Genomic DNA, 12,671 nt, shown 5'->3' on the forward strand with positions numbered 1-12,671 from the left:
TTATAAAGTTTTGTCATTTAATAACTTAGTTTAAAATAACCCTGAATCTGAATTTTTCAAGTGATTTACACTCACTGGCTTTCTCACTTCATAGTTATACCGTGTGGTACAAGGTCGGACTCCCTTTTTGCCTTTTAACAGTAAGATCGACCTTAACTCATCATGGCACAGATTGAACAAGGTGCAGGAAGCATTCCTCAGAGATTTTGGTTCGTGCTGACATGATGCAGGTGCACATCCATGATGTGAATCTTCTGTTCAATCCCAAATGTGCTCTATTAGTATGGTGACTGTGGAGGCCATTTCAGTAAAGTGAACTCATTGTCATGTTTAAGATGAGATGATTTGAGCTGTGTGACATGACACGTTATTGTTGTCAGCAACAATAATCAGGTAGCCCGTGGCATACAAATGAAGCTTAGGTGTCTAAATGGTCTAAAGCATGCCAAGAAAATATCACACAGCATTACATCACCAGCAGCAGGACAACCACTGATACAAAGCAGGATGGATCAATGCTTTCTTCTTGTATACTCCGAATCCCTACCATTGTAGCAGTTGAAGCAAACTGTTTCACTGTAAACCCTACAAAGGATTGTGATCTGTCACAGTAGATCAGCATTTTTCAGCCCGTCTGGCACTCAAAGTCACTTGAATCAAATTTCTTCCCCATTCTGACGCTGAGGTTAAGCTTCAGCAGATAATTGCACTACTGAGCATTTTAACAGTGTTAAGAAGAAGCTGGGCAGCCATGTTCCACCAAAACAGCTTGAGTTCACCTTGAACATACAAACCAACTCACATAAGATGTGTTTTCCTCTTGTGTTTTGTTAACAAACTGAACAAGAAGGTGCTGAGCTGAGACCTGGTGCTATCAAAGGCACACGAGTCACATGATTTTCAATCATTCGGTGGTTGATGTGTCCTCTGAATGGAGTCACTGTCATCCTGGTTGAGACCGCTTCCACCTGCATACATTTACCACGGGATAAGGTGACCACCCAGTGACTCTTCCCTATCTTCATTATATAATAAACATGTGAGCTGCCGTCACGCACTGTTTACGGTGCTGCTTCTCGCCACTTTAATGACACATCATAAATAAGTTGTACAAAATAGTCTTTATTTGACACATAAAGACATTTGAATTTGCTGCTTTTAGCACCAAATTTAAATAGTAAAAATGTGTAATTTGATGAAACTATAACATTTGTAATCAGTCTTTACTCTGAACACAGACACTGATGTTGATGATTTCCCACAATATTTTACCCAAATCATGTCCTGATGACCTGTAATCATACGCCTGGCTGATGGTTTTTTAATTTTAATTTTATTTTTTAAAAAAGAAGGAAGAATACAGCCACCACTGTTTTTGTCTGTGGTAAGTAAAACTGGAATGTTCAACGTAAAACATTTAAATTTGTACATTTGCTTAAAAAAACAACAACCCAAAAAACAGGCAAAATACAATCAAAACAAAGACAACCTGCCCTCCAGCGCCTCTTGCAGGTGTTGCCTACAAAACTGTACAAAACGACATATCCAAACAATCATCACACTTTTGACCCTTACAAATGTGATTGGATTCATTGGAAAATAAGTGACAATATCAGAGAAATATAAATATTAATCATTGAGAGCGCACAGTGAGTTTGTGCAGTGACGCTGATGTTTTGTCAAGCTTTTTGCAATCATTATATCCATGTTATTTCTACAAAACATACATTTTGAAACTGCGGTTATTTGTATATAACGTATACAGCGATGCTGAAATACTCCCAACAGTGAACATCTGATGCACTGCAAGTATTTCCACGATGATGAAATGACACAATGTGTTAGTTAGACCAGCCAAAGATGAAGGGATGAATAAGTCCACAAAGCTCAGTTTCCAAATCCTGCTCAGACGTAAGCGTTTCTCCCATAAGTACTGGCGGCCAGGCTTCTGGTTGGTGCTGGTCCAGAATACACAGTTCCCCTTGCATGAGGTAGAGGGCTGCAGAGAAAGAAAACGTCAGGATCAGATGGTGGAAATACAAATCACTCCAAGCATGCCGCACATCAGATACTCAGAGTCTCAGCAAGGAAATTAAAAGTTTTAGAATAGTGTTAGAATAAGTTATCTTTATAGTGGCAGTGCACCTACCAGAAGTGAATATAAGAAGGCTATGGTCAGTGTAAAGTGAGTAATGTAGTTACTACTTTTTTCGACCACTGGGGGGAGCCAATTTTCTAATCAGGGACATGAGCGCTTGCCACTAGGCAGCCATCTTGGTATCGTGTTTGCATTGTTTCTTTTTAAAGCACAGTTTAGATCAACTTTAATTCTAATGATTACCTGGATATAAATCTAAATAACTAATCTGATTTAAAAAGTTTACATTTTTACTGACTTTCTAATAAAATAAGGTTTTAATAAAGATGTGTGTGGGTTTTTTCTTCAAGTTTTTGTGTCTGTTTCTGCCAAAGATTTTAATTCTTTTTCAAATCTTTGATTGCTACGTCTCTGATATTCACATTGAGCAGTCTGAGACCTGTTCAGGAGCTTCCATCTCCAAACAGACATCTCTCCACAGACAAATTTTAAATCTTTTCTATGCTGAGTTTTATGATGTCCCTGTAATGAAGGTTGGTCAAAAAAATTGTTATACAATTTTTATTTGTTCTTTTGCCTATGTTTACCATTGAGACAGGTAATTACCAAATAAACTATAAACCTACTATAAGCCCCCTTAAACCTGCCACTTAGCACAGTCGAGACAAAGACACCTGGATGGGTGGGAACTATTGACACTTTGAGATAAGTTCGTGTTGCCACAGTGAGTCGCTAGAGAGCCATGGAATCCGTCTCCCTTTGTATCACATTAATAACAGAACGTTCAGCACATTCGTGTTTTCTTTAATTAATCCAGAACATTTTTCACGGCCGGGCCAGATTGTACCTGTAGACTCTGAGAATTAACCTCCAGCTCTGTACATCAAAAAGAGATCAAACTCACTATTTTTCCTCTGTGCCCAATTTGCAGGAGCAGGTGAGAACGGCTCCTCCAGCGATGGCGAGCACAGCAGAGCACCAGCCGATGTAAAGCCCTTCTCCTATCTCATACCTGTGACACATAGCAAAATTATAGGCTGCCAGCACTGCACTTTGGGCCTGTTTATCTCACACCACTAACAGCAACTTACTTTGTGCCAGGGTAGTAGGGGTCAAAGAAATTCTGGGTGATATTGAAAGCATACCAGGACACTGCGACCATAGTGCACAAACCTTTTGATAGAAAAAAAGACAACAACAACAAGGAGTCTTTAGTGAGCAATAAAACAATGACCGGTCAGAGTTTAACTCTGATCCAAAGTACTGAAGTAAACAAGAACAAAAATAGGTAGGACTGATTTAAAAGGGCATTATCACGATTCATCAACATACTGGGGAGGTTTCTTTATCTTTTTTAAGGGGTAGTGTAATAGGAGGTCAATATTGTTATCTGAATAGCCAGGAAGAACAGACTGTCTTTTCTATGTTTTTGTTACCTTGAAGCATAAAAAGTACTCCAGAAGTGCCTGCGATCCTCCCTTTGAGAACATAGTTTTCTCCTCCTGCTTTAGAACACTGTATCCCAATCAGCGAGCCCAGCAGTCCAAATGTGCCAAACACTACCGAGGCGATCATCAAGGCACGAGACGCTTGGATGTAACCTGGAAACAATGCATACATACACAAAACCACATAATTTTAACAGATTTTTCGAAGACGGATTGATAATTTAATGTGTACAACAAAAGATAGGACATCTAAGCTCTTCAAGTTATCCTTTTAATACATTTCTTATGACAGAAACCCTCCTCCAGACAAAGTAACATAAACATTTGATGGAATCCAACTTTCCCGAAGCTCATGATATTATTAAGAAGTCAATTTTTTTGTCAGCATACCATTCAAAGCGAGCATCGAAGGGAAGTCCCTGCAGTTACTGACCCCGGTTGAATCTGTCGCGCAGGACATCCACAGGTTTTCATAAATTGTTGAGGTGGTGATGACATTTCCGTCAACAGTGGAGGTCCTCCAGTAACGGTTTGGAATCGCAACCCCCACCATTATCCATCCGATGAACCCCAAAATCACAGCCACCACTTCCACGATTGGATCCATGACTTCTCCTCGGCCCAACTGTCAGTGGCAAGAGATTGAAGTTTTTGAATTTAATAAAAGTTATTTTTTTATGATGATAAAAACATCGGATTCGGGTGAATGTGTGTGTGTGATGTGTGTCCGCTCTGCCACTGAGAGATGTGTCCAGTTCAACAGATAAGTATAATCAGTTATATGACTCACTTGCAGTCTCTCCTCCCCCTACACTTGTTCTCTCTCTCTCTCTCTCTCTCTCTCTCTCTCTCTCTCTCTCTCTCTCACACACACACACACACACACACACACATACTCTATCCTCTTTTTTTTTTTTTTGCATTTTACACCCCTGAAACCGAACAGGTGTTTATCGGTTCACTTTCAGGGTCCAATGGTCATCTGCTAGTCTTAATGACGCCGCGACTCTGTATGCATTTCTGGTTATGTTTATGAAAAATACTCAAACATATAACGCAGAAAAGAACTGGAAAATTCTCCCATTCTCTCATAATAAATGATCACACTATTTACATTTAATAACTTTTAAAGGATATCATTGCTTAAAAAAAAACTATTTTTTTTGTAATCACTATTCACTATAACACTTCAAAACTCATATCGAAACATATACGAATATATTTCTCTAAATTATGCTCCGCCGTTTTTATTGTTTCGGTTTACCTATCTCAAGGCCAGAAGACTCAAGGTAACAATTTCTTTGTCACACCCTGTGCTTGGGAAAGATATCAATATTTAACAGGTTCAATTTAAAGTCACAAACACCAACCAGAGGCCAAGGTCTAACGCTGCCCAGTTCATCTCGTGGTTTCTCAGTTTGTTTCATGCCATTAATAATCCTCCTGATAGCTTTTAGGTCAGCGTTGCCAAATCCAGGGCACTCTGAGTTTACCTCATTGATAATTTTAAGATAAATCTTAACCTGCATTTCACACCAAGCTGTCAAGTCGGTAGAGGTGAGGAGATTTATAAACCAGCAAATGTGTTTGTTTAAAGGCCAGCCTCCAAAAATAGCCCCAGTTCACCAACAATAAGCCAGTCTTTGAAAGGGAAAGTTTGACTTCTGGAAATGAAAAAGACACAAAGGTTGTTAATTGTAACAAAAATTCAAATGTTTTGCATTTATTTTACGCAATGACAAAGAAACTAATAACTAAAAACTCACAAAATGCTTAAATAAACTGATTAAATATAATTAGTACATTTTCAGTGATATCATCAAATAGGGGTATGCTCTTTATGTTTCATCAGATAGGTTAATAAACTGCTCAAATGGTATGTAACAACTGAAGATAAGTAACATAGTTTGGCAACATTACTGAGTGAACTGGGAAACCATGAAACATTTTGTGCTGATAAAAAAAAAAAAAAACTACAAATGTTCAAACACTCCTTTTGAAAATGATTTCTTATTATCATTACTGTTTCAAATTTATTGTGTTTTGTTAGTCACCACAACTGCAACTGTAATTCGTGTTCTTTGCAAATGTGAACAAGCTGAAGAACATGGTTAACATGGCTGCCTGATAAATATTAGCATACTAGCATCGTCATTGTGGCCATTGTGCGCACTTAGCTAAAAGTGCTACTGGCAAAAGTCAACACTTTAACTTAATATTTTTCTGTTTTCATGAAACAAATTTCTATCAGACCTGAAATATTTCAGCCCACCTTGCCAACTTGTTCTTAAGGTGACAACAAGTGTTGCTCAAGTTCCATAAAATATATATTTTCTTTCTGTTTTTAATGGAACCATTAAGCAGGAATTTGATTACTGGTTTTAGCAACAGTACTGCCAAATGTAAGGTCATCATAATGATGCATTACTTTGGAACAACTCGGCTCCAACAGTCTTATGAAGAAACTGTCACTGTTTTATTGAACACCATTTACACTTTAATAATTCACCCATCACACACTTTCCAGAGTCTCCAGCAATTTGTGAAAAATGTTCTGGGTTGTTTTTGGTGATGAGGTTGCTGCGATCAGGTCTCAAATCACTCTTCCTGCTCATGATCAAAATTCCTTTGCTGGTTTTGATCACTTTGAGTCTGTTTCTCTGTCCACACTGGCTTAAGTAGTCGCCTACCTGAAGCTCTCTATGTGTTACCTAGACATTACTGTCACCCGTCCTTTCAAAGAGATCTTAAGCTCTCTTGGGCCTAGTGTATTTTAAATGCCTGTCTTCTGACTGGGACTGTTCCAGCTGATTTTGTACATGTCATAGTGCAGCCATTTCTCAAAAAACAAAAATTACAAATCTCTATCAAATAGTTTTTTCAAATTTTAGACCAATCTCTAAACTCCCTTTTTTGTCTATGGTGGTGGAGAAAATTGTTCTTCAGCTCCAGACTTTTTTGGGAATAAATGGCGTCACTGAAACAACATCACAGCACAGAAACTGTACTTTTAAACATTTTTAAAGATCTTTTATTAATTGCAGACTCAGGTCATTTTAATGTTTTAAGACCTGAGTGTTTGATACAGTGGATCATGGTGTCCAGCTGTGAGCACTAAAGGAACTCCTCTTGAATTGTTTTTACATTGTTTTTCATGTTCAGTGGCTTACATGGGGCGTCCCTCAAGGATCTATCCTTGGCCCGGTACTCTTTTCACTTTAATGTTATGGTAATGTTATGGTGATGATTTAAAAATGTACTTTCTCTTAAAAAGAATACTATATATATATCGTGGTTGTAGGTATCATCCGTAGTGCTGCATTAACATCATCTAGCAGACCTTCTGAGGGTACTTCACCTAATCTTGGTAACCGGCTAGGGGGGGTCCAGGTTTCAAGCTTGGCCATGATCCTATCTTTCAGGTCAGTTCCTCTCGCACTCAACTCTCCTATCGCACTTGGGGCTATGTACCCAATCTCGGGTGGGGGTGATGATATCTCCCCCCTGACCTGGCGTCCTGACTCCTCCTTGCCGTAGCATTTATGTTGTACCTCGTCAATCTCTAGCTGTGAGAGCAGTCCCTTCTTTCGAATGTTGGAACACTGAGCTACTAGTTGTTTCGCCGTCATTGTGGATGTTGGGTATCGAAGAATCCATAGGTCCCTCATCCTATTCATGTAACCCCTTCCGCCAGGGTTACTTGCGTGTAGTAGCATTCCAACAACGCCTGTTTTCATCTCTTGCCCACCGATGCCTTCTTGTTCCAGTAGCCCACTTGTCGTCAGGGTGCCCTGGTTCCTCAACACCTGACGCGGACCTTGTTGATCCGGGCGACGTCCGAGCCGGCATGCCTTCATATTTATCTGTCTCGCTCATGTCTGCGGTAGGCTCACTTTAGCATAGGGGGCCTAGCCTTAGGACCCTTACTGGATACAGACGCCCCAGGCAGGAATCGAACTTGCGATCTTCTGCTCCAAAGGCGTGTAGTCTAACCACTACGCTATCCAGCTGGGTGCTGGGTGTTTATATATATATATATAAACACCCAGCACGCCCCTGTGGGCGGTTTTATCCTTCAAGCTCGGGTCCTCTACCAGAGGCCTGGGAGCTTGAGGGTCCTCTTGCAATATCTTAGCTGTTCCCAGGACTGCGCTCTTCTGGACAGAGATCTCCGATGTTGTTCCCGAGATCTGCTGGAGCCACTCGCCTAGCTTGGGAGTCACCGCACCTAGTGCTCCGATTACCACGGGGACCACTGTTACCTTCACCCTCCACATCCTCTCGAGCTCTTCTCTGAGCCCTTGGTATTTCTCCAGCTTCTCGTGTTCCTTCTTCCTGATATTGCTGTCATTCGGAACCTCTACATCGATCACTACGGCCATCTTCTTCTGTTTGTCTACCACCACTATGTCCGGTTGGTTAGCCACCACCATTTTGTCCGTCTGTATCTGGAAGTCCCACGGGATCTTAGCTCGGTCATTCTCCATCACCCTTGGGAGCATCTCCCATTTTGACCTCGGGACTTCCAGGTTATACTCGGCACAGATGTTCCTGTACACTATGCCGGCCACTTGGTTATGGCGTTCCATGTATGCCTTGCCTGCTAGCATCTTGCACCCTGCTGTTATGTGCTGGATTGTCTCAGGGGCATCTTTACACAGCCTGCACCTGGGGTCTTGCCTGGTGTGATAGACCCCAGCCTCTATGGATCTTGTACTCAGAGCTTGTTCTTGTGCTGCCATGATTAGTGGCTCTGTGCTGTCTTTCAGTCCAGCTTTGTCCAGCCACTGGTAGGATTTCTGGATATCAGCCACCTCCTCTATCTGCCGGTGGTACATACCGTGCAGGGGCCTGTCCTTCCATGATGGTTCCTCGTCTCCCTCCTCTTTCTTGGGTTTCTGCTGCCTGAGGTATTCACTGAGCACGGTCAGTTGGGGCCATCTTCCCAATGTATTCTTGGATGTTCGTTGTCTCATCCTGGACTGTGGTGCTGACACTCACCAGTCCCCGGCCCCCCTTCCTTCCGCTTAGCGTACAGCCTCAGGGTGCTGGACTTGGGGTGAAACCCTCCATGCATGGTAAGGAGCTTTCTTGTCTTTATGTCAGTGGCTTCTAGCTCCTCCTTTGGCCAGCCTATTACCCCAGCAGGGTACCTGATCACGGGCAGGGCGTAGGTGTTGATGGCCCGGATCTTGTTCTTACCGTTCAGCTGACTCCTCAGGACTTGCCTGACCCTCTGCAGGTATTTGGTGGTTGCAGCTTTTCTAGCGGCCTCTTCATGGTTCCCATTCGCCTGCGGGATCCCCAGGTACTTGTAACTGTCCTCTATGTCTGCAGTGTTGCCTTCTGGTAGTTCAATCCCCTCAGTTCTGACTACCTTCCCTCTCTTTGTTATCATTCGACTACACTTCTCCAGCCCGAATGACATCCCGATGTCATTGCTGTATATCCTGGTAGTGTGGATCAGTGAATCAATGTCTCGTTCACTCTTGGCATACAGCTTGATGTCATCCATGTACAGGAGGTGGCTGACAACTGTTCCATTCCGTAGTCGGTATCAGTAGCCAGTCTTGTTAATGATCTCACTGAGGGGGTTCAGGCCTATGCAGAACAGCAGTGGGGACAGAGCATCTCCTTGGTAGATCCCGCACTTGATGGTGACTTGTGCTATGGGCGTGGAGTTGGCCTCTAGTGTTGTACGCCACATCTCCATTGAGTTCCTGATGAAGGCTCTTAGGGTCCTGTTGATCTTGTACAATTCTAGGCATTCCAGTATCCAGCTGTGGGGCATTGAGTCATAGGCCTTTTTGTAATCAATCCAGGCAGTGCACAGGTTGGTCAGTCTGGTCTTGCAGTCTCGGCTGACTGTTCTGTCTACCAGTAGCTGGTGTTTTGCGCCTCTGGTATTCTTGCCAATCCCTTTCTGTGCCCCGCTCATGTATTGACCCATGTGCCTGTTCATCTTAGCCGATATGATGCCTGACAGGAGCTTCCATGTAGTACTGAGGCAGGTTATTGGTCGGTAGTTGGATGGGACCGGTCCCTTCTTGGGGTCCTTGGGGATCAGGACCATCCGACCTTGATTAACCATTCGGTGTCTCTCGTTAACTAGCAGCTGGTTCATTTGTGGTTCATTTGTGCTGCCAGACGCTCGTGTATATATATATATATATATATATATATATATATATATATATATTTTAAAAAGGCCTTGCTGGACTGTATTGCAGACAAAAAAACATGATCAGTGATAGACCTTTCCAACATGAATTAACAAAAAAACAGAGGTGGTACTATTCGAACCTCCTGACCAGAGATGGGCAGTAACGCGTTACTGTAATCCGATTACTTTTTTCAAGTAACGAGTAAAGTAAGGGATTACTATTGCAAAACGGTAATTAGATTACTGTTACTTTCCGTAGGGAACGCTGCGTTACTGCGTTACTAAAACCGTGATTTTTTTTGCGAGAATGTCTCATGACAGTGGCGTGGCGAGTGCGATGTTCGTGACAACAGCTGTGTGCAGATCAACAATGGATAATATATCGAGTGCGGGAGAGAGTATGAGCGTGCAGCGTTTAAAGCGTGGAAGTACTGACCTTATTTTGAGTTTCATTCCATAAAAAGTGACAAAAACATTAGCGCCCGTTGTGCGTGGGAAGAAAACTTCTTTTTACAGCGTAATGGGAAATTCACAGAGAAACTTGCGGATTCTTCCACTGACTGCTGCGGCACACCTGCACCAGGGCAAACCTCCACCTACCCCACTCCTGCTTTACAGGTGAAAATAGAGAAACAGCACCGCTAGTCTTTGATTTTATTTATTTTCTGCTGTGTTTTAATTGCATCTATTTGAAAGAGTGAGTGCAAACACAAAAACATATTTTATTTTATATACTGGAATGTGCAGAAAATAGGTTTAAATGTTGGAAAATTGCAAAACACCGTTTGCAAAAAAGAAAAAACAAAACAAAACAGGGTTGACCTTTTTATCTGGCAGTTTAATATTTAATAAATAAATTCTGTTGTTAAATTGCCTCTTCCAGCTGAGGGCCCTTGTAAAGATTACAAATATTCCCTCATCTACTGACTTAATTAAGTAATTCAGGCTTTCATTTAATCCAGGCTTCAATATTGGAATAGCCTTTATTTTGGAATCATGCAGGCTTTGCTGGCGGCAGCTCGACTCCTGACAGCCACACATAAGCGAGACCATATTTCTTCTTTACACTGGCTTCCAGTATGCTTTACAATTCATTTAAAGATTTTATTGTTTGTTTTTTAAAGTCACTAAATGGATTAGCACCCTATAACCTTTCTGAACTTTTATCTTGGCGTAGTCCTCAGATGCTTGTGTTTGTTCATAGAAGCAGAATAAAGCCGAGGTTGCACCTAAGCTTTACCAATCTACCTCTTCAAATTAGGACCTCACCAGCACTCGACATCTTTAAAACCAGCTCGAAGACACGTCTTTACTCGTTTAAATATGAACGAGTTTTTGACACTTGTCTTTTGTTTTGTTTATTTTTCATCTTATTTTTTTCTGTATTTGATGTCAACCCTTATTTTTTTTAAAATGTGCTGATACACCCCCCCCGACTTGACTGTTGAGAAGAGGAGGATATTGTCAAAATGCTTTTCCATGGCTGATCACGGTGATAGGAGTGCATGATTAGCCAGAACACTCAGAGTCATTTAATGTAATTTAATGCTCCAACAAACTTTCCAGGAAACAAAAACATTCTTGGGAAAGGGGCACCCAGATATTTGTGCTGATTTTTTTTTAATGATTACCTGATAGTTCATTTTTTAAAGCATTACATTTTACATTTTCAGTACGTTTTACACATATTTCTTTTCCTGTGATTTAATTAATGTCTCAGATTTTCTTATGTACAAAAGAAAATTTGACACATTATTAATGGTCCATATAAAAAAGATATTGTACCCCAGAATATAAAAAATATATGGTTATATTAAAACAGTGTAGTAATACAAATATTGCATTTCAGGATATCGACAGTTAATATTATTTATTTTACCTTTATTTAACCGATCCAATCTCTTTCACAATGACAGCCATGTAAACTCAAAATATATAAAAAATACAGGAAATAAATAATCTAATATTAATTATAGCTTAATTGTGATCATTTAAAAAGAACCCTTTTGGGTACTTGAACTTTTATATCCCATCTGACTATTAAGAATAGCATGTACAATAGGATAAATACTGTTAGTACATGCATAGTACATACACCAATGTAAGTATTTCAAACTAAAAATCTGCCATTATAATTTCTTTTTTCTGCTCTAACCAACATTTTATCACGAAAGACAGAAATCCAAACCACAGTTACGTCTAAACACATTAGCCACGTTCTGCGACATTCACCTACAACTGAGAAATCAGTCCAGCCCCACCATAAGTGTCTCAGTTTATGAGTGAGGTGTTTGCAAAGCTTATTTGTTAAACCCAATTTCTTGGCCCACTTGACTACATATAACTTTGTGCTATTGGCTCTGCCTTATAAAGGAAACTTTATATGACATTTATAAACTAATTCCTGGAAAGACGCTTATAAGTTTTTCATGTGCTTTCCAAGAACAGGGCATTAAAGGCAGGCGAGATGAGCATGTGATGAGTGGACACAACTAGAGAGATGACATCGAGCAGGTAAATGCTTAGTAAGTTTTTTGTGTCCACTTGTTTATTTAAAACGTCAGTATGTCTGTAAATAATCATTGAATCTAATTGTTAAAAGATACACAATTATTTGTGTGTGTGTGTGTGTGTGTGTAGGGGCGTGGACTTTAAATTAAAAAAACAAAACAAAACAAAAAAGGTGACCTCACATCTCCTACACCAATCAGGATTTAGTAACATTTGTATCAAAATAAAATGATAGTTGTTGCACTGTTGCTCATGTTGCCAGCCCACAGTCAAATATGTCTGACCACGCCCATAAAGCCATAATGAAACCAATCAGTTGCTTTAAATGGTTTAGCGTATTACACAACCTTTAAGTGTCATATCGAAACATGCAAATCAATGCTAAGAGGAAATTGCTAAAACTGGAGAGCAATATTCACAGCTTTTTACCAGCGTAAAATACCGACAGGGA

General features: G+C 40.6%; 1 protein-coding gene across 1 annotated transcript; it reads right to left on the minus strand.

Annotated features, from left to right (window-relative positions):
• Positions 1 to 1,102: 1,102 nt before the first annotated feature.
• On the minus strand, positions 1,103 to 4,301 carry cldn15a (claudin 15a). The gene is made up of 5 exons (XM_031749333.2): positions 3,937 to 4,301; positions 3,535 to 3,699; positions 3,190 to 3,271; positions 3,003 to 3,110; positions 1,103 to 1,999 (listed from the first exon to the last, which is right to left on the minus strand). Exons 1-5 carry the CDS (start codon positions 4,151 to 4,153, stop codon positions 1,906 to 1,908), a joined length of 666 nt encoding a protein of 221 aa, XP_031605193.1. The 5' UTR covers positions 4,154 to 4,301; the 3' UTR covers positions 1,103 to 1,905.
• Positions 4,302 to 12,671: the final 8,370 nt, after the last annotated feature.

The sequence above is a fragment of the Oreochromis aureus genome, linkage group 3 (assembly GCF_013358895.1).
Source record: "Oreochromis aureus strain Israel breed Guangdong linkage group 3, ZZ_aureus, whole genome shotgun sequence".
NCBI lineage: Eukaryota > Metazoa > Chordata > Actinopteri > Cichliformes > Cichlidae > Oreochromis > Oreochromis aureus.

Coding starts and splice junctions, on each gene's coding strand:
- cldn15a (XM_031749333.2), bottom strand. CDS start 4,153: ATGGATCCAATCGTGGAAGTGGTGGCTGTGATTTTGGGGTTCATCGGA. Junction 3,272..3,534: donor AGTACTTTTTATGCTTCAAG/GTAACAAAAACA, acceptor TTCTATCAAAAG/GTTTGTGCACTATGGTCGCA. Junction 3,111..3,189: donor CCCTACTACCCTGGCACAAA/GTAAGTTGCTGT, acceptor TATGTGTCACAG/GTATGAGATAGGAGAAGGGC.